This window comes from Peromyscus californicus, unplaced genomic scaffold, assembly GCF_007827085.1.
Source record: "Peromyscus californicus insignis strain IS unplaced genomic scaffold, ASM782708v3 Scaffold_4__1_contigs__length_199733344, whole genome shotgun sequence".
In the NCBI taxonomy this organism is placed as follows: domain Eukaryota; kingdom Metazoa; phylum Chordata; class Mammalia; order Rodentia; family Cricetidae; genus Peromyscus; species Peromyscus californicus.
The window spans coordinates 99,727,974-99,755,127 of record NW_026294562.1 but is presented as its reverse complement, the minus strand read 5'-3'; the positions used below and the strand labels follow the sequence as shown (position 1 = coordinate 99,755,127).

General features: G+C 39.2%; 2 protein-coding genes across 2 annotated transcripts; both read left to right on the top strand.

Annotated features, from left to right (window-relative positions):
• The first annotated feature begins 5,774 nt into the window (after positions 1-5,774).
• LOC128094632 (olfactory receptor 51F2-like) lies at positions 5,775-6,719 on the top strand. The gene has a single exon (XM_052713100.1). It carries the CDS (start codon positions 5,775-5,777, stop codon positions 6,717-6,719), a length of 945 nt encoding a protein of 314 aa, XP_052569060.1.
• Positions 6,720-20,623: 13,904 nt separating this feature from the next.
• LOC128094661 (olfactory receptor 51F2-like) lies at positions 20,624-21,603 on the top strand. The gene has a single exon (XM_052713141.1). It carries the CDS (start codon positions 20,653-20,655, stop codon positions 21,601-21,603), a length of 951 nt encoding a protein of 316 aa, XP_052569101.1. The 5' UTR covers positions 20,624-20,652.
• Positions 21,604-27,154: the final 5,551 nt, after the last annotated feature.

The window sequence follows — 27,154 nt, the reverse complement described above, 5'->3', positions numbered from 1 at the left end:
GTAAATTTGGGTAAAGGAGAAAAAACTTGAAAGGATCCCATGTGACTGGACCAAAAAGAGATTTTAAGGGATGGAGCGGAGAAGACAATAGAGCAAAATAGAAAGGGGCACACTCTGGACAACAGGGTGCAGTGAGGAGAGGGGACAGGACAGTGAGGGGAGATGGAATCGATCCAATGACAACCCCATACAGAAGCCTCTTACTTTTTAAAGTTTAAAAAGCATAATTAAAATAAAATAATGAAAATTAAATAAACCATTTTTAAATAGGTAGTTGCAAGACCAAGGAGTTTTTCGCCATCAAGGGCAGAGTTCGTTTTCTGGGTCTATCTTCCATCAGGTTGTTGGGTGAATGTGCAAAAGTACCTGGCTCCTCTCAGCCTTGATTTCCTTGTCTTAATCTTCTCCCGTCTGTAAGATGGAGCTGAAGCACTCACTGACACTGTTGTGACAGTGATGTGTGTAAGACTTTGTGGTGAGGGCTGTCCACTTGATGCTCCTGGTGGTCTGGTTAGAGGGAGATTTAACTCAGAGTCCTTGTCATGGGGGATTCTTGGTGTAGGGGAGATGTTTAATTATGTCCTAAAATAGTTATTCTGGGATTAAGAGAAGGCTCAGTGGTTAAAAGCACTTACTGCTCTTGCCAAGTACCAGCTCACAACCACCTGTAACTCCAGTTCTAGGGGGTTCTACAGCCTCTGTGTTCCAGGGGCATCTGTATATATGTGGTGAACAGAAATTCACACAGGCATTCATACATACACATAAATAAAAATGCATGAGATTTAAAAAGAATAGCTATTTGATGTTTGCTCATTTGTTCCAGGAGTGAATTAGGAATCATAATTTTTTCCCAAAATTTATTTATTCTTCTTCCATGTTTGCTAATAGATTCCTTTGTGCTTATCTTTGATTATAGCACTCTAAGGAGTTCACACTAGAATAAAAAGATTTCAAATTAAGTGAAGTAAATAGCTTGGAATTTAGGAATTATTTATAATTATTTATAACTTGGCAGTAGGAAAGCAGTGGTAGAGCGTCTTGAGATGATGTTTTCTAGGCCTGCTTAATACAACCTTGCCACAAACAAACATCAAGAACAAACCCCTTCAGAAATATTATCACCATTGTTGTTAGGGAGAAATGTATCTGGACTGCTTATATAACCCATTGGAGTCTTTCACTCTTTAATTTTATTTATGTGTTTTTAGTGTCTACAACATAGTCATCCTATTTATTTTTATTTTAGCTATGGCACTACATAGGAAATCTACACATGTAGAATATTTTGGGTATTATAATTGTAGTTAGAATCCTTAAAATCAACAGTATCTAAAAAGTATTCAACTTGAATAACTGCACGTTTAAACCCTCTGAACAAAACCTTCCCATTTTTCATGTCCCCAGACCTTGGTAACCATCATTTCACACTCTATTTCTATGAATATAACTAAGACACCTCACTTGTAGGTAGAATCCTGCAGTATTTATCCCCCCTGTGGCTGGCTCATTTCACCAAACCTAATGCTCTCCAGGTCTCTCTATATTGTAGCATGTTTCAGAATTTTATTACCTTTTAAAGTCCATGGTGCATGCTGTATTTTCTTTATTTTTTTATCTGTCAATGAGCATTTGGATGCCTCCATATTTTGCCATTTACTAATAATGTTGAAAGGAACATTGGAATGCAGATGTCTCCTCAACATCTACTTTCTCTGGTTGTTCACTGAGATGTGGGGTTACTCAGTCTCAAGGAGCTATCATTTTAGTTTTATAATAAAGTTCTATAATAGTTCTCTCAAGAGTGCATGGTTTTCACATTTTCTCCAATTATGGGCAGTGGTTACAAATTCTTTCCCTGTTTTCCACTTTTGTTTTATAAATGGAGTCTCTAGTCTATGCTGGATTGTTGAGGATAACCTTGAACTTCTGATCCTGCTGTCCTCACTTCCTAAATTATGGGATGACAGGTATGTGTCGCCTGTGCTTTTGAGAAGTAGCATCTCCATGGTGTGCTGTCTTATGAATGCCAATTGTAAGTGAGGTCTCAATAATTTACTGTAGAGAGAGGAGGTTATGAAATTGGGAGGGAACATGGAGAATTTACAAGGGTAGTTGTGAGGTGGGAATGATGTAAACACAGTACTCATGTATGAAGCTCTCGGAATAGTAATCAAATTGTCAAAAAGTAAACAAGTGAGAAAACTACAGAATCAAAAAAAAAAGAGAACTGAGATTTTAATTCTTCATATTTAAAACAAAGTAGACATAATTTTAAGGTCCTTAAAATCTCTCCACTTTTTCTAAGAAAATAATAGTTCTTCTCCCCAGGTCTGAGTTCAAGTGAAGTCTTAATCTTAATTTGAAAGTAGTCAGAAAACTTACTTTCCTCCTGCCTACAAATCAATAACTTTCCATAAATATTTACAAATGAAGATCTCCCTGTCTTTCTCTGTTTCTCTCTCTCACACACACATACACACACAGAGAGGCAGAAAGACAGAGAGAGAGAGAGAGAGAGAGAGAGAGAATGCTGAATTGAGAGGTAATGCCAATCAAAACAAATAACTGGATTTCAGGGTCTTCGACCTCAGATGAAAGACAATATTTTTATTGATTATTTGGAGATTTCACACATCAGGTACCTCCATCACAATCACTTCCCAGTCCTCCCAGGTCAGGTCCACTCCCACCCTTGCAACCTTCCCCTCAAAAGAATAAGAACAAGAATAAGAAGTGGAAGAAGAAACAAGTCCAATTTGTGTTGATTGTATACTCACTGGGACGTTGTCAAACTCCCAGTGGCTAGCCCCTTATAGAAAAATGAGTCTTTCTCCCCTAGCACTCTGCTGTAAGCTATCAGTTGTGGAGGGCTACACTTCAGCATCTTTATTGCAATTTTTTTTATTTAATTTTTTTTTCACTTTACATACCAACCACAGTTCCCTCTCCCTCCCTTCCTCTGGCTCCCTCACTACCTTCCCCCCACCCCACCCCCTTCCACCCCTTAGAGAGGGTAAGGTCTCCCATGGGGAGTCAACCAATCCTGGCATATCAAGCAATAGTGGAGAGGGTGCCTGAACTGGCCTTCCTCTGTAATCAGATTGATGAATACCCCAACTGTCATCATAGAACCTTCATCCAGTGACTGATGGAAGCAGGAGTTGAGATCCAGCTAAGCACTGGTGGAGTTCCTGGAGTCCAGTCAAAGAAAGGGAGGAGGGATCATATGAGCAAAGAGGTCAAGATTATGATGGGGACACCCACAGAGACAGCTGACCTGAGCTATTTGGAGCTCACTAATTCTGGACTAACAGCTGGAGAACCTGCATGGAACTGAACTAGGACCTCTGAATGTGGGTGACAGTTGTGTGGCTTGGGCAGTTTGTGAAGCTACTGGCAGTGGGACCAGGATTTATCCCTAGTGCATTAACTGGCTTTTTGGAGCCCATTCCCTATGCAGTGAAACCTTGTCAGCCTTGATACAGGGGAGAAGGGGCTTGTCCTGCCTCAACTTGATATGCCTTATCACAATTTTTAAGAGTTCTCTTTGATGGCTGTTATTTTTTTGGTGTGTGTGTGTGTGTGTGTGTGTGTGTGTGTGTGTGTGTGTGTGTGTGTGTGTGTGTGACATTTTTATTTGCAACTTTTCCTGGAAGAATTGATAGACAAGCGCCTATCCTTGAATACCAGGGGAAGTAATTTCTGCCCTGCTCTCAGTGTTTGACATTTGCCTAAGGGATTGATGTGGCTTGAGTCACAGGACTGGTGCGGGAAATGGTTTACTAAAACCACTGGGAGCAGAGCACCAGGAAGGTTTAGGATTTAAGGAAAAAAGCAAAAGAAGCACTTTCTAATGCAACTGCAGAGTCACAAGATGAAAATGACTGAGGGACACACAGTCACCTATTTCCTCAGACCTAAACCTAAAGCCATTGTAGATGCCTGACAAGATATAAAAGAAGCTATCAAATACATAAATGAATTGCTTCTGAAAAATGACAGTAGAGCCCAAATACTTAACTTGCCTGTATGTTATGATTACTCAGAGAGAGACAGAGAGAGATGGAGAGATTTGTGTTTAGACCTGAACCATCCTGTAGGGTGTCAAACTGAAGCTCATAGGAGGTGGTAAGAACTTTAAGGGGTGGACTGTGGCAAGAGGGATTTGTTTCTTAGTGACATGTCCTTAAGACTGATCATGGGGTATTCCCCCCATTTTCTTTTGATTCTCACCTATTTTTCATGAAATGTTCCTACCATGTTGAGCTGCCATGGGACTAAAACAACACAGGTGCTTAGCCCTGGACTGAAACCTCTAAAACTGCCTAAGTAAACCTCGTCTCTTCATAAACCTCGTGGAAAGGCAGTTATTACAATACTCAAAAGGCTTTCAGTTTTGATCATTTTCTCTACTTCAATATCATAGAAATGTCACACCTCTAGCTGATTCTTCTACTTAGGTCTACACTCACACCTTTCCAATGTTTTCTTTCTCAGGGTCATTATCAGGCTTTATTGCTGAGACACATCTGATTTTAACACATATCCATCACATGTATGGACACTGTAACATATGCATCAATGAATGGAATTGGCAGTCATTTACATTAAAATCAAGCATGCTGCAGAAAAAAAATGTGACCTTAGAAAGCTTCAGAAGCAATGTAAAGCAGTTCCTTCAATCCTTCAGATTTACATCTCTACAGAGAAGGGACACTCCTCCTCACTCTAACATTAATACTCCTTTGAAAAGTAGAAAACCATGGCATTTGCTAAGGTGATTCTGCTTCAGTGATTTTCCACAAGCTTCCAATGTGTTGTTAGTTCTTAGTGAGGACATCTTTAAATCATCTTTCTGCAGGCAGAATTTTCCTTAAACATAATTAGGTTTCCAATTGCTACCTGTGTAAACAAACCTTTTCCTTCTATCACCCAGGGTGGTTTATTTGTGTAGACTTATTGGTTCTTTTCTAACATTTAGATTTTTTACATGGACAATTGTTATATATTTATTCAATCACGACTATAAAAATGCTTTAATATTGTCTTACTCTCCTATTTTCCCTGGGCATTAATGAACTGGCAAAGTGTAATGGCCCCTAAGATTTTGGATCAGAAACTAAGAAGTGGTGAAAAGGAAGTCAAATTATCTTGTTTCCCAGAGATACCCTATCAGCTGTGTCTAGCGCCATAGAACTGGAAGATACTTTTACTACCTATTAAAACTTTATTACATGTTTGTACTTTGTGTGTGTGTGTGTGTGTGTGTGTGTGTGTGTGTGTGTGTGTGCGCGCGCGCATGTGTGCACATGCATGTGTATACTTGAACATGTACCATACATGTGGAAGAAGGTCAAATGACAGCTTGCTGAAGTAGGTTATCTCCTTCTACCTTATGGGTTCTTATATGAATTTAGGTCATCAGGCTTGACTCCACTTGCCTTTACTCACAGAGCCATCTTGCCAGCCTAATTTAGTCTCCTTTTTGATGTCAGTACACAGACAGCCATACATAATACAATACAGATCTTCTGAAAACCTGGGTCTCTTCACAGATGTTAGTGCTGTTTCTTCTCCCACTTCACCAGTGTTCAGTTTGACATCTAATACAATAGTAAATGGCTTTGCCTTTCAACTGAAGATGAGGGACAGGAACTGGTTTTTAGTGTTCCTAAACTTCATGGTATGTAGTAGAGATTGGAAGCATTTCTGTTCTTGTCATTACAGGATGCGTGCCTTTCTCCCAAGAGCATCTGCTTCCTTAAGTCACTATGCCACCCTTCAACCAGAGCACTGTCCACACAACTGTCTTCTTCCTCACTGGCATTCCTGGGCTTGAGACCTCTCAAGCCTGGATCTCCATCCCTTTCTGCTGTCTATATGCCATTGCCATCTCTGGGAACAGCATGATCCTCTTTGTCATCATCACCGAGTCAAGCCTCCATGAACCCATGTACTATTTCTTGTCCATGCTGTCCTTCACAGACCTTGGTTTGTGTCTTTCCACATTGGTAACTGTGTTGGGCATTTTCTGGTTCAATGTTCGAGAAATTAGCTTTGATGCCTGTATTGGTCAGATGTTCTTTATCCATGGCTTTACATTCATGGAGTCTTCAGTCCTCCTGGTGATGGCCTTTGACCGCTTCATTGCCATCTGGAACCCACTGAGGTATGCTATGATCTTAACCAATTCACGGATCATTGCAGTGGGTTTTGCAATTGTAATTAGGGGAACCACAGCTCTTGTTCCTTTACTCCTGCTCCTCAAGCGTCTATCTTTTTGTCGTAGTCATGTGCTCCATCATTCCTATTGCTTCCATCCTGATGTGATGAAGCTTTCATGCTCAGACACCAAGGTCAACAGTGCCTTTGGCCTGGCCACTGTCATCTCTACTGCAGGCTTGGACTCTGTCTTGATACTTCTTTCTTATGTTCTGATCATCCGCTCTGTGCTCTGTATTGCATCCCAGGAGGAGCGGAAAAAGGCCTTTGGCACCTGTGTCTCCCATCTCAGTGCGGTTGCCATCTTCTACATCCCTATGATCAGTTTGTCATTGGTGCATAGATTTGGGAAGCATGCTCCTCCATTTGTGCACACTCTAATTGCCAATGTTTATCTGCTTATCCCTCCTGTAATGAATCCCATAATCTATAGCTTGAAGACCAAACAAATTCGCAAGACTATGCTTAAAATATTCTTCATTAAGCCATCTTAGGAAAGTTTTAGAGTTCTTGGTCTTATGGCAGCTTGATATGCCATGCTTTTTGATGCCCATCAGAGGCTTGCTGTTTTCCAAGGGAATATGGAGCAAATGTGGATTAAGGGGGGACAGAAGGGAATTAGTGGTTGCATTGGGAGGAGAGGAGGAAGGGAATGCCATGTTCGGAATGAAAAAAAATAAGTAAAATTAAAAAATTATTCCTTGAATTTCTCTGTTTGATTCTTCACTTGTGTGATTTACTCTGTAGCTTGAAAGAGCCTGTTAATTAATTCATTTTTTCTTTATTCTGATGATCTTGTAATTTCCTGTCTACAAAATTTTAGACCATGGATTTCCTAATGACAGTGATATCATGTTGTATAGTTATTATCTTATTATTACTTCTGTACCTGGTATAATATGGTTAAATTAATTTTATGGTTATTGTTAAATTGATTTTAGGCCTCTAGATAATGTAACTATTAATGGTTTATATAATACAAATACTAAGAAATATTTATTTCAGTATTTGTATCATTAACATAATACTGCTAATATGATTATTATTGCCAAACAAATATTCAGGGTTTAATAAGATGAAATAGTAGAATCACTAATTAATCAATGAGAAAAAAAGCAATTGAAATGAGTACATTTGTAGTTCTTTAAATTAGCCTTGGGTGGATCTCCATTGCTCTGGAGCAGTCCTCAGCATCTGACCAACAGGTGAGAGACCTGCGGACAGGCTGCACCTCCACCCTGACACCCACTGGATTCTGTAACCTCTATGACCCACTCCATTCCCTATACCACTGACCACATCATCCTCCCATTGGCCAACCATCCACCACAACATCAGCAGCTCCATAGATGCAAGCACCACCTACATCCGTTGGAAGAACAGTAGCCCCTACAGGTACCAAAGCCACCCACACCAGCTGGAAAAGCAGCAGCCTCCATAGGCACCAGCACCACCTACACCAGCTGGAAGAACGGTCTCCATTGGCACAGGCACAACCCACACCAGTAGGAAGAACAGACTCCATAAGCACAAATAAAGCCCACAAAAGCAAGAAGAACTGGAGGATACACTGCATTTAGGCACCCAAACCTCCACCAACCTCAGCTGAGACAACCCTACTGGACCTGAGGTCCAGCCAACCACCAGAACCTTTGGCCATTCAGACAAAAAGACAATAAAGGAAACAGACAATAAAGGAACAAAGGACCCATCCCACAAAGACATCACAAGAATCAACACCTGTACCTATAATTATCCCAAACCTGATGGGTAAATGGCCATGTAAGAATACATTCAATAACATAAAGGGCAATAAGGTACCACCAGAACCCAGTGATTCTACAACAGCAAGACCGAACATGCCAACACAGATGAAGCAGAAGAAAATGACCTTAAAAATAACTTTGTGAAGATCATAAGAGGCCCTTAAAGAGGAAATGAAAAGTTCTTTTAAAGAAATCAAGGAAAAGGCAAACAAAAAATTGGAAGAAATCAATAAATCCCTTAAAGAAAGCCAAGAACCAAGAAAAAGAAATCAAACAGGTGAAGGAAACAGTTCAAGACCTTGAAAACTGAAATAGAAGCAATAAAGAAAAAACAAATCAAGGGAATTCTGGAAAAGGAAAATCTGGATAAGTGAACAGGAACTACAAATGAAAGCATCTCCAGCAAAATTCAAGAGATGGAAGAGAGAAAGAATCCCAGGTGTTAAAGATATGATAGAGGAAATAGTTTTAATTGTCAAAGAAAATGTTAAATCTAAAAACTTCCTAACACAAAACATTAAGGAAATCTGGGACACTATGAAAAGACCAAACCTAAGAATAATAAGGACAGAAGAATATCTCAATGTCCCAGAAAATATATTCAACAAAATCATAGATAAAAACTTTTCCAGTCTAAAGAAGGATATGTCTATGAAGGTACAAAAAGCTTACAGAACACCAAATAGACTGGACCCCCCCAAAATAATCTTGCCATGTAATAATCAAAACACTAAACATACAAAAATAAAGTAACAATATTAAGAGCTGCAAAGGAAAAAGGTCAAGTAACATATAAAGGTAGACCTATCAGAATTACATCTGACTTCTCAGTGGCGACTCTGAAAGCCAGAAGGTCCTGGACAGACATTATGTAGACACTAAGAGACCACAGAATAGCTTTCAATTACCCAGCATGGCTTTCAATTACCATAGATGGAGAAAGCAAGATATTCCATGACAAAACCAGATTTAAACAATACCTATTCACAAATCCAGCCCTACAGAAAATGCAAGAAGGAAAACTCCAACTCAAGGAAGTTAGTTGCACCCATAAAAACACAGGCATATGTAATCTCACACCAGCAAAACCTAAAGAATGTAAGCACACACACACTACCACCACCACAACCAAAACCAAAAAATAACAGGAATTAACAATCACTGGTCATTAATATCCTTTAATATCAATGGACTCAATTCGCCTATAAAAAGACACAGGCTAACAGAAAGGATATGAAAACGGGATCCATCCTTCTGCTGCATACAAGAAACACACCTCAACATCCAAGACAGGCATTACCTCAGAGTAAAGGGTTAGGAAAAGCTTTTCCAATCAAAAGACCTAGGAAACAAGCTGGTATAGCTATCCTAATTTCTAACAATATAGACTTCAAACTGAAATTAATTAAAAGAGATGAAGAAAGACATTTCATATTCATCAAAGGAAAAATTCATCAAAATGAACACTTATTCCCCCAATCCAAGGACACCCACATTTGTAAAAGAAACATTACTAAAGCTTATATCAAAAATCAAACCACACACACTAATAGTAGGAGACTTCAACACCCCACTCTCATCAATGGACAGGTCTGCCAGACAGAAACTTAACAGAGAAATAAGGGAACTAACAGATGTTATGACTCAAATGGACTTAACAGATATCTACAGAACATTTCACCCAAACACCAAAGAATATACCTTCTTCTCAGCACCTCATGGAACCTTCCGTAAAATTGACCATATACTCTGTCACAAAGCAAATCTCAACAGATACAAAAAAATTGGAATAACCCCATGTATCTTATAGGATCACCATGGGTTAAAATTGGAATTCAACAACAACACAAACTACAGAAAGCCTAAAAACTTATGGAAACTGAACAACTCTCAACTGAACCACCTCTGGGTCAAGGAAGAAAAAGTGAAAGAAGTTAAAGCATTTCTAGAATTCAATGGAAATGAATGCACAACATACTCAAACTTATGGAACATCATGAAAGCAGAGCTAAGAGGAAAGTTCATAGTGCTAAATGCCTACATAAAGAACGTGGAGAAATCTCACACTAGCCACTTAACAGCACACCTGAAAGCTCTAAAACAAAAAGAAGCAAACTCATTCAGGAGGAGTAGATGGCAGGATAATCAAATTAAGGGCTGAAATCAATAAAATAGAAACAAAGAGAACAATACAAAGAGTCAATGAAACAGTTGGTTCTTTGAGAAAATCTACAAGATCAACCAAACCTTATCCAAACTAATCAAAGGCAGAGAGAATATCCAAATTAACAAAATCAGAAATTAAAAGTGGGATATAACAACAGACACTAAGGAAATTCAGAGAATCATCAGGTCATATACTTCAAAAACAAGTATTCCACAAAATTGGAAAATCTAAAAGAAATGGACAATTTTCTTGATTATTACCACATACCAAAATTAAATCAAGATCAGACAAACAATTTAAATAGACCTATTACACCTGTGGAAAAGAAGCAGTCATCAAAAATATCCCAACCCAAAAAAAAAAAAAAAAAAAAAAAAAAAAAAGGGCCAGAGGGTTTCAGAGCAGAATTCTACCAGAATTTCAAAGAGCTAATACCAATACTCCTCAAATTGTTCCACACAATAGAAACAGAAGAAACATTGCCAAATTCTTTTAATGAGTCTACAGTTATACTGATACCCAAACTACACAAAGAAATAGAACTATAGACCAATCTCCCTCATGAACATTGATCCAAAAATACTCAATAAAATACTGGCAAACTGAATCCAAGAGCACATAAAAAATCCACCATGACTAAATAGGCTTCATCTTAGAGATGCAGGGATGGTTCAACATACAAAAATCTTGTCAATGTAATCCGCCATATAAACAAACTGAAAGAAAAAAACCCACATGATCATCTCATTAGATGCTGAAAAAGTCTTTGACAAAAGCCAATACCCCTTCATGATAAAGGTCTTGGAGAGATCAGGAATATAAGGAACATATCTAAACATAATAAAAACAATATACAGCAAGCCACCAGCCAACATCAATTAAATAGAAACTCAAATCGATTCCACTAAAATCAGAAACAAGAGAAAGCTGTTTCCTCTCTCTATATCTGTTCAATATAGTACTCGAAGTCCTAGCTAGAGCAATAAGACAACAAAAAGAGATCAAGTGGATATAAATTGGAAAGAAAGAGAAGTCAAATTTTCACTATTTACAGATGATATGATAGTATACACAAGTGACCCCAAAAATTCTACCAGGGAACTCCTACAGCTGATAAATACCTTCAATAGTGTGGCGTGATACAAGATTAACTAAAAAAAAATTTCAGTAGCCCTCCTATATACAAATGATAAATGGGCTGAGAAAGAAATCAGTGAAACAACACCCTTCTCAATGCCACAAATAATATAAAATATCTTGGTGTAACTCTAACTAAAAAAGTTAAAGACCTATATGACAATAACTTTAAGTCTTTAACGAAAGAAATTGAAGAATATATCAGAAAATGGAAATATCTCCCACGCTCATGGATAGGTAGGATTAACATAGTAAAAATGGCAATCTTACCAAAAGCAATCTACAGATTCAATGCAATCCCCATCAAAATCCCAACACAACTCTTCACAGTCCTCAAAAGAACAATTCTCAACTTCATATGGAAAAAGAAAAACCCAAGATAACTAAAACAATTCCATACAATAAAGGAACTTCCAGAGGTATCACCATCCCTGACCTCAAGTTCTACTATAGAGCTATAGTAATAAAAACATTTTTGGCATAAAAACAGACACATGGACCAATGAAATTGAATTGACTACCCTGACATAAATCCACACACCTATGAACACCTGATTTTTGACAAAGAAGCCAAAATTATACAATGAGAAAAAAAGCATCTTCAACAAATGGTGCTGGCATAACTGGATGTCAATAGGTAGAAGAATGCAAGTAGATCCATATCTATCACCCTGCACAAAACTCAAGTCCCAGTGGATCAAAGACCTCCAGTTACACTGAACCTGATAGAAATGAAAGTGGGAAGTATCCTTGAACACACTGGCAAAGGAGACTACTTCAAAATATAACACCAGTAGCACAGATACTGAGGTTGACAATTAATAAATTGGATCTCCTGAAACTGAAAACCTTCTAAAAGGCAAGAGACACAATTAATAAGACAAAACTGCAGCATACAGAATGGGAAAAGAGCTTAACCAATTCCACATCTGACAGAGGGATTATCTCCAAAATATATAAAGAAGTCAAGAAAGTAGATGTCAAAATACCAAATAATCCAATTGAAAAATGGGCTACAGATCTCAACAGAGAATTCTCAACAGAAGAACCTCAAATGGCCAAAAGACATTTAAGAAATTACTCAACATCCTTAGCCATCAGGGAAATGCAAATCAAAACAACTCTGAGATACCATCTTACACCCATCAGAATGGCTAAGATGAGAAACACTGATCACAGCTTATGTTGGAGAGGATGTGGAGTAAGGGGAACTCCTCCACTGTTGGTGGGAATGCAAACTTGTACAGCTACTTTGGAAATCAATATGGTGGTTTCTCAGAAATTTGGGAATCAGTCTACCTCAAGACCCAGCTATACTAATCTTGGTATATACCCAAAGAATGCTCAATCATACCACAAAGACACATGCTCAATTATGTCCACAGCAGTATTATTCATAATAGCCAGAATCTGGAAACAAATTAGATGCCCCTCAATGGAAGAATGGATAAGGAAACTTTTACACAATGGAGTATTACTCAGCTGTAAGAAAGAATGACCTCATGAAATTCGCAGGCAAATGGAAGGAACTAGAAAAAAATCATTCTGAGTGAAGTAATCCAGACCCAGAAAGACAAACATGTTGTGTACTCACTCCTAAGTGGATATTAGGAGTAAAGTATAGGATAACAACCTACAATCCACAGCCCCACAGGCTAGATAATGAGGGCTCAAAGAAGGAGGCATGGCTTTCCCAGGGAAGGGGAAATATAAGAGATCTCCTGGTAAACTGGGGACCAAGAAGGGGAGATGAAAGAATGGAAACTTTAGGGAGCAGGCTGGTTGTTGGAGTGGGTTGGAGGCATGATGGAGGGGGAGAGTAACAAAAGAGATGTCTTGATGGGGGGACCATTTTTGGGTTAGGGGGAAACCTGGTACCAGGGAAACCCACAGGATTCCACAAGGATGATCCCAGCTAAGACTCCTAGCAACAGTGGGGAGGGTGCCTGATCTAGTCATCTACTGTAATCAGACTGGTGACTTCTCTAATTGTCATAAGAGATATTCTATCTAGTAACTGATGGAAGCAGATGCAGAGATCCACAGCTAAGCACTGGGCTGAACGCCTGGAGTCTTGCTGAAGAAAGGAAGGAGGGATTGTATGAGCCAGGGAGGTGTGTGTGGGGTCAGGACCATGACAGGGGAACTCACAGATACAGCTTATCTGAGCTTGTGGGAGCTTATGGCCTCTGGACCAACAGTTAGGGAGCCTTGGGACCTATCTAGGCCCTCTGCATGTGTATGACAGTAGTATAGCTTGCTTTCATTGTAAGGCTCCTAGCAGTGAGATCAGGACCTGTCCCTGGCATTTCGCTGGCTTTTGGGAACCTGTTCTCCTTGCTGGATTACCTTACTCAGCCTTGAGGCAAGGGGAGGAGCTTGGTCCTGCCTGACTTGATGTGCCCCATGGGAGGCCTTCCTTTCTCTGAATAGAGATGAAAGAAGAGTGGAAGGGGAGGGGGATAGATGTGAAGTAAGGGGACCTGGGAGGAGAGGAGGGAGGGGAAACTGAGGTCAGTATTACAATAAATGAAAAAATATTATTTAAATAAAATAAAAAATAAATAAGCCTTGAGCTCTTTTTGTTAAATAAATTAATATTTCAATCTTACAAGATATGGTGATGTATTGTCTAAAGTGGATCTATAAGGAAACTTCTACTGATTTGACCATCACACAATGGAGTTATACAAAGAAACAGACTTTGTATCACATAATTACACAACTATTTCAGCTTATTATGAAATTTAAAAATAATATTTAGGAGATTAAAATGCTAACCTAATTTTATCATTATGCATTGAGTACATATACTGAATTATCATCTTGTACCCTATAGTATCTTAATTAAAATGATTAATGAGAACTAAGTATTGTATAAAGGTCTGATTTTGATATCTATTTCCACACTGGGCTGTGGATTCTGTGGGAGAAAGATTGCTCTGTTCTCTGTATCACTCTAGTGAAAACTTTGGACTATTTTAAATCCTTTCAGTGCTTTTTGAAAGAATTAGTATAGCTATTTGGTTGTCTATGGGGCAGTAATGACGACATCTTTCTGAAGTTTACAGAATCATGAACTCACAGCAGCTACATTATCCTGCACTAGACCTACATAAGCTCAGAACACTCAGCATTCCAGCATGGATGGGGGACTTTTACAAATGTGCTTTTATAGGATGGTTCTCAGACATGGGAGAAAGAATTACAATACCAGTTTCTTCACGGAAACTAAAGAAGTATGCAGTGAAGCCGAGGGGAAGGAAACCATGAAGTAGAATGAGCCCATGGGGCGCCTCATCCTCTGGGGCCCACATCATCTCCATCTGGGGTTTCTAATGAAGAGATTTCAGAAGGCCTGAGACAGGACTCTCCACATATGCTATGTATCTTTGAGAAGAAGCCCTCTGCTCCTCAGCTCTCTCCTCCAGAAAGACACCAAAGAACAACCTGTGTGCTTGTAAGTAAAGCTGTTGCATTCAGGAAAACAATATACTTTACCTCTGTGATTTCTTGTAAGAATTAAAAGATTCTATTAACTTCATGGAGGTCATCTTGATTCCTAAGGAAATACAGGAAAATCAGAAATATGTAACTTGGGACCATCTATTCTAAGTGAGTTTAATGTCACAATTGTCTTGCTGCATACAGGTAAATGCTCTCTTACAATTTGGAGTTTTCTGGGTGGTTTTGGAACATTCAAAAGGGAATCTGATGTCAGCAGCCACTCCTGCCCTATACCCACTGCTCCCATCAGTGCCATCTTCCTTTGCCTTTATCACACACCTCCCATATTCTGTTGCTTGCTATCACATTGATTCTTTACAAATGCTGCCATTTTTAACCCCCACGTACCATTGCTGACCTACCAAACTTCATAAAATGGAATGTCGTGTACTCATTTGGAAAACTCAGTGTAGTTGATGGCAGAAGTTTCATGGGATCTAGAACTGCACATAATTCTAACAGTTTTGGTGAATCATTAGCAAGGGAGGAGACAACTCAAGATAGCTCAGCATAGAACCTTTAATACTGCGTTACAGTTTAGATGGGATACCATCATCTTAATGTAGGTAGATCAGTGTCAACAAATGATTGAGCAGAGAGGAGATTATTATATAGTAACAAACCAGGGCCATTCACAAATAATCCCAAATGTCTCACACACACACACACACACACACACACACACACACACACACACACACACACACAGAGAGAGAGAGAGAGAGAGAGAGAGAGAGAGAGAGAGAGAGAGAGAGACAGACAGACAGACAGAGACAGAGACAGACAGACAGACAGAGACAGAGACAGAGACAGAGAGAATGAATTGAATTTTGGAGACCATGAATGAGCTCTATGAAACATAAAATTTCTGGTCCAAGGCATGGGGATACATCATCTCATTTGGTAGCATGCACAAAGCCCTGGCTTTGACCCACAACACTGAGTAAATGAGATATGGTGACAAAAGTGGATGAAATGGCATATCCTTGCAATTCCAATAGTCTAGAATTAGAGGCAGGAAATCAGAAATTCAGGGTTACTCTTGGTTACATGGAGAAATTGAGGCCTGCCTGAAATATATGACACTTAGTTCCATTTTATGGGAGGGACTTGGGGAGATACCTCAGTGTGTAAGAGATGTTGCTATGCAAGCATGTTAACTGAAGTTTGGACCTCCAGTACCCATGTAAAAAGTCAACACTATGGAGGACGGACAGGGGGGTTGTTGAGGCTTGCTAGCTGCCAGCCTTGCCCCAGGCTCAGTGAGAAACCTTGTTTGAAGAGAATGAAATGAAGGGCGATAAAGAATACCCTTGAAGTCCTCCTCTGTCACATGTATGTGTATGCACAGGCACACCTTGTCCAGCATGTCAATAATTAACACACTGCACACCTCTTCAAGCATGTGACTATATTAACACACATACAGAACAGACACACAGACACACAGACATAGACACACAGACACAGAGACAGACAGACAGACAGACAGACACACACACACACACACCTCAAACTTTATTTTTCCAAGCTATGTAACCTGAATAAGAATTTTTGAAGTACAAGGGAGGGGAAGTGCTGAAGGCCATATAGTGAGGTAAGTTCAGAATATTGGTCAGTTGCTTTCATTTGTTATAATATGATGGAAGATATTAATGAATAATGATGAGAATCTGGAGAGATGGCTCAGTGGTTAAGAGGACATAAATGTGACTGAGAGCCCAAGTTTAGTTTACAGTATCCATGGTGAGGGGCCCACAGTAGGTTGTAACTCCAAATCCAGGAGGACCCAATGGCTGTGGCCTCTGTGGACACCTGCACTTGCATGGACAACCCCACCTCCTACACACTTACACATGCCACATAATTAAAAATAAGATCCACCTTTTGAAACGAACCTAGTGATTAATAAGCAAGTGTTCTCCTATCTATACCTTGTTATTTACAGAGGCATATTTTCAGATGACATGATCGAGCAATAGGATAACCATTAGTCTGTTTGTATGAATCTAAAAAAACACACATAACTCCAGAGGAAGAAGTGTTTTCTTATGATTCATCCTAGTGAAGGTGATATCACTGAATGTTTCCATAAATAAAAAGTTATGTTGGATTTATCGATAACTCTATGGATAAAATAGAGAACCTAAAGAGCTTAGTTTCATTCAGAAAAGAGAGCTGTATGATTTAAATAAATTATACCAGTGGGAGGGACCTTGCTATACTGTGTGGTTAGTCAAGTAAGGAAAACCTCAGGTTGAGTCTGTCGGAATTTTTTTTTTTTAAATAGGTGTTTGCCAGTTTGGTAAAACTGCTTACTTTTAGTGATGAGATACTGAGTTTGACTTCATGCTGGAGGCAGTGAAAAGTGCTAGACAAGCAAGAATATGCAGGTGTGTTTTTCAGAGCTCTGACTGGCATCAATGGAGAGAAAGTCTGGAAACTGGGAACACAAGACAAAAAAATCACTTACAGTAATATTTCTGTGCTTCTTGCAAAACTGAATAAAGTGTTATGTAAAGTGGTGATCAAGAAGTAGAGGAAAAGGATACTCTATCAATGGTCACTATATAAATATATATACACATATGTGCAGATAACAATAATTAATGAAAAAAAGATGCCCTGAATTTGAAAGTGAGCCAGATGGTGTATATGGGAGATTTTGGATGGAATAAAGGGAAAGGTGGAATGATGTAATTTTGTTATCATCTCAAAAATAAAAGAAATAATAAAGAACAAGTTTTGAACCATTGGTGGCTCAGTTAATTGTGGTATATAGAATTCTCAGAGGGCCCTAAATTTACTATTTACCCCAGATTATTTGTTCTGTATGAGAACAACCCCTTGGTCCTCTGTGTGTGAGCAAGGCCTGCTAATGTAATGGTTAACCACACTAGTGATCAGGTACATTAGACTACAGTTGAGTTTTAATGCAGACAAGGTCTTTGGTTGCTTCACATCAAGTTAATTTAAGCAACGATTGTCCCAGCCCTGTGTCCTAATCACAGGAGCTTCTGGAGGCAAGATGAAGCTACAGAGGAGTTCTTGTTTTGGATTTGGAGAGGTACAACATCATGGTGTGAGGACCACATGCATGAGACTGAAGGTGGGCTCAAGCATGCAGGAGTCTCTTCCTCCCCTCACCAGCCAGCAAGAAACTGGAGACCTCAAATAAGTACCACAAAGATTTGATATCTGCTGGTAACCTGAATAATTTGAGAGAGGACTCCAAGCTCCAGGTGAAGGTTTTCTGGGCTGAGATCTCAGACTGCTTAGTGAGACCTTGAGTTGAGTACCTTGTTTTGTTACAGTCTAAGACAGAATTGTAAGGAATGTGCCTTGTTTCAAAGTCTTAGTACGTTCAGATACAGCCAGACAGGCTCATGCAGCAGAATGTTACATGTCAGTCAATGCCAGATGCCAGATTTTCAAAGTATGTATGAACCATTGCTGTCGAGAATGAAGAGAGGCAACATGCTGTGAGTGGTAAAGGAGAGGACTTAGAAGGAGCAGTGGAACAGAGGGAAGAAACAAGTATTTAGGTGGCCAAGGAAACCGGCATAATTGTGTAGATTTTTGTTACAACATGGTTTTTTTTTTCCTCTCCTCTCCTCTCCCCTCCCCTCCCCTCCCCTCCCCTCCCCTCCCCTCTCCCCTCCCCTCCCCTCTCCCCTCCCCTCCTCTCCCCTCCCCTCCCCTCTCCTCTCCTCTCCCCTCTCCTCCTCCTCCTCTTCCTCCTCCTCCTCCTCCTCCTCCTCCTCCTCCTCCTCCTCCTCCTCCTCCTCTTCCCCCTCTCTCTCTGATGCTGTGACAGAACTCAGATCTTCACCCCTACTAGGTATGTGCTCTTCCACTGAGCCCCATCTCAGGCCCTCCTTACCCTTTGACTGTGGTGAGGTAATGAGAAACTTCATCTCTCATATACTGCCTTTGAGGCATATTGTATCTCTTACACCCTAAGGGTATTTAAAACCATCTAAATGGCCACTGTCTTTGAATTTTAATCTATCAGCTTCTGTACAAATATTTTCTTTTACTCAGTGAAGCCTTTTGATGCTTCTTCAGAAACTTTCTCTCGTTTACAACTACTGAATTCATAACGCATTCCCATCACCCTATGCACCCTTGCATTTTATTTATTTGCATATACATTTGCTTATAACCTGACTCAATTTTTCCTGTCTTTGAGGGCAGGATCAGCATGTGATTAGCTTATTGATTTTTTTAAACTTATTTATTCTTATATTGAATTTTAGAGTACATTCTTTCATATTTGCTATTAAACACATCTGAAGCTGACTGGGAAGATAGACAGTAGAGCTCTCTGCAAAGAAGCAACAGTTTTTTTTAAAGATATGCTTACAGAAGAGTGGTTTCATTGTGATATTTTCATATGTGATTATCATTGTACTTTGCTCGTATTCACTGGTTCCTTTTTTATATCCAAGACAGTCTCTTTCTAGTATTTTGATACACACACACACCCACACACCCAAACACCCCCCTAAATAACTCACTAGCTATCAAAAAGTCAATTATGTATATATGCTGTAATAGCAGGGGCTTGTCCTACATGTCTGGAATCTTGCAGAAGAATTAGAAAAGTGGGTTAAAAAGAGATTAAATAGGGAAGAGACTCATAGCTAAATATTACCTGTTCATACGTACATTATATTCCTGTCCTTTTCTCAGTTTTCTGATAGAAAGCGAAATAGGTAAGTAGAGACACAGGAAATGACATAAGAAAAAGAAGAGAGAAATAATTGCTTAATTTTAAACTTTGATTTGTTATTTAATTGCAAATGATTCCTAACATCAGAACTCTGCTGAGATTTCCACAGACATTGGCTAGCCTAACAGTCACAGAATCCTCATGGGATTAGGTGTAGCATTTGTCCTGTTAGAGATGATGAAACTGAGGTATAGTATAGTGCAGTCTTCTCTTACAAGGCAAATAGCAGAGCATTTGAACCTACTCATAGCTTACAATATGCAATTAGAAGAAATTTGGCTTGCAATGCAGTATAAAAATTCAAAATATGTTTCCTAATATTTATATTGAGAATGCTCCATACTCCATTCTGGTTGTGTGTCTTAATTCCTCATACATACATTATATTTGAAACTGCTCATGTATAGATGAACTTTTAACATTGTAAATGGACCATCTCAGAATCATTGCATATACTGTTCACTATACATATGAAATTTCATAACCATTTGCACTTATTTCAAATTTCAATATTTATTAATTTATTGCTAATTTTATTTAGGAAGAAATAAGCAAACATCTCATTCATTGTTTATCAAATTTGTGAATATAAATAATATGGAATTCCCTTATTGTTTTTACATTATTATTTGTATTATTTCTATAAAATAGAGGCTTTCAGCATGGTATTGTCATACAGGACTACAATGTATTTTGATTATATTCTCTTTTTATCTGTTCTTATCCCTTTTGCTGGTACACTAGTCACACTTTCCTAAAGTACACAGCCTTATGCTCCTTCTTATGTTTTTGTATGCTTCTAAAAATGATTCCACAAAGGAAAGAAAACGTGTGGTTTACATCTTTCTGAGTTTGGCTTAATTCACTTAGTATATTATTTTTTATAAACTATCATCCTAATGTAATTCTTCCTTTCATGACTTTGGTCCCTTAAGGGAATATTTTCAGTTGATCCCTTAGTATTTTTAATCTTTTTTACATGCTATTTCAACAGCTATTGCCTTTGAGAAACGTTTACTAGGGAAGTGACCCACTTGGGGCTGAGTGCATCACATATAAATATGTATATATCATTGCAGAACACTCAGCTGAAAATACTGAAGTTTGAATTCACGATGTCAACTTTCCAGAACACCACAACTTCTTCCATCATTTTCCTGCTCACTGGTGTGCCCGGGCTGGAAGCCTTCCACACCTGGATCTCCATTCCTTTCTGCTTTCTCTACACAACTGCCCTCTCTGGGAACAGCCTGATTCTCTTCGCCATTATCACTCAGCCCAGCCTCCACGAGCCCATGTATTATTTCCTCTCCATGCTGTCCACCACTGACCTCGGGCTGTCCATATCCACTCTGGCCACCATGTTGGGGATATTCTGGTTCAATGCCAGAGAGATCAGCTTCAATGCCTGCTTGTCCCAGATGTTCTTCATTCAACTCTTCACTGTCATGGAATCCTCAGTGCTGTTGGCCATGGCTTTTGACCGTTATGTGGCCATCTCTAATCCCCTTAGATATGCTTCTGTCTTAACTGATGTTAAAACAGTAGTGATTGGAGTAGCAATCGTTACCCGGGGAACCCTGATCCAGACTCCCCTGGCAGTGCTCCTGAAAAGATTGTCCTATTGCAGCAGCCGTGTGCTCCACCACTCCTACTGCTTCCACCCCGACGTCATGAAGCTCTCATGCACAGACACCAGGATCAACAGTGCACTTGGGCTCACTGCCCTGATCTCCACTGCTGGAGTGGACTCTGTCTTCATCATCCTTTCCTATGTCTTGATCATTAGAACTGTCCTCAGCATTGCTTCCCCAGAAGAGAGGAAGAAAGCCTTCAGCACATGCATCTCTCATATTGGGGCTGTGGCTGTGTTCTATATTCCACTGCTCAGTCTGTCCTTTGTCCACCGATTTGGGAAACGAGCTCCCCCATATGTCCATACTCTGATTGCCAATGCCTACCTGCTGATCCCTCCTGTCATGAACCCCATCATCTACAGTGTGAAGACCAAGCAGATTCGCAAGGCTGTGCTGAAAGTTCTCCATTCTGGCATGGCAAAGAGTTAGATGATTGTTTCACACATGTTGTCTAGTCTTTGTCTCTCTGTGGATGAGGAAAGTGACTTTTAAAGAGGTTACAATGTTGAGAGCCATGCCTGTGTTGAGAGTTACCAAAGTGGTAGATTTATTTGCAAGAAAGATTGTATGATCCAAGAGAGACTAAAGTAATTTGCAGATTTTCATATATATCAGTGTTCCCTAAAATGCCATCATATTAGTGATATTTCATAATTAGAGTGAAAGCTTTCAATAATGTTGATAACCAATGTCTCAGTAAAGATTTCTGATGTGGATTTATTACTTTTTTAAATTGAAAAAGGGAATATGTCTGCTTATTGACTTAAATTTCTTCCTTATTGAGAGAAATAGCATCATTTCTATTCATAAGTGAGAATAATATATATTATCATTCCAAATTACCAAAGTTTAGTACCTAGTTATAACTTGATGACTGGCCTTGTCCATTGTTACTCAATTGTACAAATACCCTTACTTTATCTCTTTTTCTCTGAGTCTCAGCCCTCTTATTGAACAGGTAATGTTGCCATCAGGAATCTAACATTTTGGTCAAACATTCATATTCTCATCTATTCAGAGAAGATTTTTATGGATGCCACCTATTAAAAATAACTTTTATGAAGGGTGGGTTTCAGGGGAAGCTGGGGGTGGATAGAGGGAGGGGGATCTGTGGTTGGTATATAAAATGAATAGAAAATTTCTTAATAATAAAAGGAAAGATGTTTATTTGAAGATGAAAAAAAGAAAAACAACTTTTAAATTCAACTCTTATAAATAGTTTATATTCACAGCCTTGCATAAACTGGGTGTGGTATATACCCCTGCATTCCCAGTACTGCTCAGTTAAAGGGAAGATGCTGTGGATATCACTCTGTATAAATAAAATGCTGATTGGCCAGTGGCCAGGCAGGAAGTATAGGCAGAGAAGAGAATTCTGGGAAGTGGAAGGTTGAGGAAGGGAGACACTGCCAGCCGCTGCCATGACAAGCAGCATGTGAAGATGCCAGTAAGCCACAAGCCACGTGGTAAAGTACATATTTATAGAAATGGGTTAATTTAGGGTATAAGAACAGTTAACAAGAAGCCTGAGCCATTAGGCCAAAAAGTTTAAATAATATAAGCGTCTGTGTGTTTATTTTATAAGTGGGCTGTTGGACTGCCAGGGCTTGGTGGGACCTGGAGAAAAAACTCTCCAGCTACAGGAAGAAGACCACAAGTTCAGATCATTCAGGTTTTTTTGAGACATCAAAAAAATTAAATTATTTGGAGATGATCTTTATCCAAGACAAAGGCAGATTTATTAGGCAATTGTAATATTATATGATGACCTAATAAACAAATGTAAAAATATTTTTTCTCTTTCTTTTTATTTATTCTGTGGGTCTTTCACATCATGTATCCTGATCCCACTCATTTCTCTGTTCCTTTGCATCTGCCCTCTGCTCCTGCACTCCCCCCAAAATAAAACAATATTAAAAAAAAAAAAAAACCCGGGAAAATTCACAACCTCCTCATGGAATCTGTTGTGAGTCGAGTCATGCAGTAAACCCCCTCGTTCACTTTGCACACTTGCAGTGTTCATTGCAAAGAGTCATTGATCTGGTTTGATGCCTCTCGTTTCTGTTACATTATCGATGCTGGGCCCTCAATGGGACTCTTTTTGGGTATCCTGTTGTTGCCCTGTACTGTGGAGATCCTGCAGCTTTGAGTCTGCTGGTCAAGTCCCTTCACATGCTCTAGCAGATCATCGATGGGGTGGATGTTGGGGCGGGCCAAGTCATAACCCTGGTTCTGGTTCTGGGCAGCTGCAGAGTTGGTCTGCCCACCAGTTCTCTGTCTTCTCCACCAGGTTGAGCTCTCCAGCATTGTCCAGGCTAATTCTCCTCTTTGCAGTGATGAGCGAGGGGTGAAGCCAGTTCTCTTACTTTCACCCTCTCAGGTTTGGCTCTCCAGAACCTACACCATTAGGGTCAGCTCTGCTGTGTTTCCCTGGTAACTCTCCCTGTGCTGGTGAGGGCCAGGGACAGTCCTCCTGCTCTTGTGACTTCAGGGCCAGTTCTCACACCTGCCTTATGCATTAATGGATGGTAGGGAGAGGAGGGAAACTCTCCTCCACCCATGCTACCACAGGATAGATGGGTGATGGGGACAGCTCTCCCTTGTTGACTAGTTCAGAGCTGGCTCACCCATACCTGCACCAACAAGGTTGGCTCCATTGTGTTGCCCAGGCAAGGTATAGGTCCTGTTCTCCTGATTGTTGCAGCTTGTGGGGGTCAGGGATAGCTCCCCTGTTCTTATGACCACAAGGCCAGCTTCCCTTCTGCCTCAGGCATTGATGGGCAGGAGAAAATATTTTCATATACATTTTGTACTTGTTTTGGATCTTTCTCCAGGAAAAATTTTAGTTAGTGAGTATATCTCTGAGAGTTTAGATTGGAAGACAGAAATCATATCCTTGATGAACACAGGGATTATTTAATTCAACACATTGAACAGAAGGCATTAGAGGACAAAAATGCAAAGGGAATGGAAACAATTAAATAATAACTAGAATGTTTCTTCTATATAGTTGCTTTGGGAACAAATCGAAGATTTTATCATCATTAAGATCTTTTAATAGTAATTCTCCCCAGAGCTAAGGCTATATCCTGTAATTGTATGTTATTGTCATTTCTATCCTGGTACTTCAGGGACTTAGATCTAACATCAGAAGAAGGAATATTTCCTTACTACAGTTCATTTGTCAGGAGTGAGAAGAGGATTTTCCATGGATGTAGACTTGAGTTATTAAAAAGGAAACAGGAGGGCCTCTTCTCCTTTCCTCTCCTTAAATACTTTTTATAAATGTATAAATATATGAATATATTTATATAAATATAAATACATAGATATATTTATATAAATATATATAAATATATAGATATAAATATAAACACATAAGAGAAAGGCCTTTTATGTTGTGGGGATAGAGAGAAACCTGGTGCCAGGGAAATTCCTTGGCATCCATAAGAATGACCCCAGCTAAGACTCCTAGTAATAGTGGAGAAGGTGCCTGAGCAGGCCTTCTCCTGTAATCAGATTGGTGACTACCCTAACTGTCATCATTGAACCTTTGTCCAGCAACTGGTGGACAGATGCAGAGATCTACAACCAAGCACTGGGCCAAGCTCCTGGAGTCTAGTTGAAGAGAGGGAGGAGGGATTATGTAAGCAAGGGGTGTCAAGATCATGAAAGGGAAACCAAGAGACAGATGACCTGAGCTTGGGGGAGCTTACAGACTCTAGACTGATAGCCAGGGAGCCTCGATGCAATAGAGGCCCCCTACATGTGGGTGACAGCTGTGTAGCTTGGTATGTTTGTGGTTCCCCAGCAGTGGGACCAGGATCTGTCCCTGGTGTATGAGCTGGCTCTTTGGAACCTATTCCCTGTGGTGAATATTACCTGAGTAAACATGAAGTTCAAAGCAAACAACTTCCAGTACTAAGAAATGACAGAAACAGTTAGCTGCTTGGACAGTCATCCATGGTTTCTTTATAATGTTGGGTCATCCATCTTTGGCTTACAGTCCTAGAATAAGTGACAGACTTTTCTGTGAAGCAGGAATTTTGAAGAACTGTCCTGCCTTGTCTTGGCAAAGGTTGGCAGTCACTTTCTTTTGTGTCCTGCTTGTCCAATTTAGACAACATACTGTCAGCAGTGTAGTCAAGGAGAGTTTCTTGCCAAGTGGCTACCTTTTGTCAAAAAGAAAGTAAATTCCATATGGATTTCTTCAATGCCCATATCTTCTCTGAAATAGATTGGTGCTACCATGAGCAGACATGTCTCGTCATAAAAAGTCTTATATTATTAAAATACCATAAATATCATATTCTGTAGATCTCAGAAGTGTTTGAAGACCACCTGTCTATCTAAAATATATCTCTGTTTGACCTGAAAACATGCCTAACATGACTACAAGTTTGATTGTAATAAGTGACTAAGTACCAACCTGTATTTCTTTATTATCCTAGATAGTTTTTAATAATTTCAAGGACTAAAAATTTATATTACTTTGCTAAATGAGCTGCATAGGTACAATATCTTAAACAAGAATGGAAATGTATGTGCAGTATGTTCTAACACAAATAATCTTAAATTTGTATTAGTATACAAAAATATCTTAAGCAAGAGTAGAAACATATACAGTATAACCTCAAATTTGTATCAATATGTAAAAATCCACACCAATGTAAAATATTTAAGACTACTAGTTTTTTAATTTAAAAAATTAGAATGAACAATCTACCCTTTTATATAATTATTTCTACATCCCCCTTTTTCTTCTCAGAATGAGATCCCTGAATCTAATCTGTGTTCAGCTTTTTTCCTGATCATTATTAATAACAATTTGTAACCAACTCCCCTAAATGATGACAAATATCTATAACTCATTCAGTGACCAAAAACTACCCACCATGCCTCTTGGGAATGTGGGTACTGTGTTCTCTAGATTGAGATCTCAGCCCTTTTGGATGGAGGAACAGAAGAGATTGGAGGTCACTGGTGGCTTCTCCACTGCTTCTCTGATCATTCAGGTTCTTACCCCAATATGTGGCTCCTGATTTTTTATTGATAAAGAATAATTAGATAAATGCATCACCATATAAATATTCTGAATTATGACATTGAATCCTACAGGTGCATGCATGGACAATAAGTAGTAAAAGTATGTCTGTCTGTTAAATGCTTGTATTTGATATCTGTTTGCCCTCTGGGGTTTTAAAGTTATGAGCAGGAGATTCTGTTCTTCCCCTGCCCCCCTTATTATTAGGGCTAATCCCTGCAATGCACCATACTTACAGTGTTTTATGAAAGAATTAATAAAGATTATTTGTCTCATGCACCCTGCTCAGGGATATTGGTGGAAGAGGGGAAAGACAGTAAGAGCCAGAGAAACAAGGAATCTTCTGTGAGACTATATCTGTTAGAAATGACCAGAAAGATTCACCCACAATGCACATTTCAACAATATGTTTGCTTAAACAAGAAGTATAGTACCAATAGAAATGTTACATGAAAGGGAGAAATAGACAGTTAACATGGCCTTACCCACAGACAACTACAGGCAACTAAGGAATTCTGAGAATTTGAGAAAGAGTTTTCCTCAGTGATGAGTGTGCCAATTGTTCCTCCAACATCAAATGGTCAACTCTGAAATCATTCATGTACACGTGACAATGAATGAATGCTCTGGTTGTATTCATATTTTCAGGCATACATATATTTACGTGAAATAATAACAATTAAAGAAAAAGTGGTCATGATTTTGACAGGGAGCAAGTGGAGGGGTGTGTGGGAGGAACTGGAGGGAGGAATAGGCAGAGAAATGAGATAATTACATTTTAATTTGAAAAATAAAAAATAGAAAAAGATGATTTGGTTGCAGGTAAAAAAGAAGTGAAAAGTTTGAACAAAATCATAGAATCAAATTTAATACAAGAGGAAGATACATTTACCTGCTGGGTTGGGCAGTAGTGTGGGGATGAGGAGTGAGGTGGTA

Excerpts from the sequence above, each read along its gene's own strand:
- LOC128094632 (XM_052713100.1), top strand. The coding sequence starts at position 5,775 with ATGCCACCCTTCAACCAGAGCACTGTCCACACAACTGTCTTCTTCCTC.
- LOC128094661 (XM_052713141.1), top strand. The coding sequence starts at position 20,653 with ATGTCAACTTTCCAGAACACCACAACTTCTTCCATCATTTTCCTGCTC.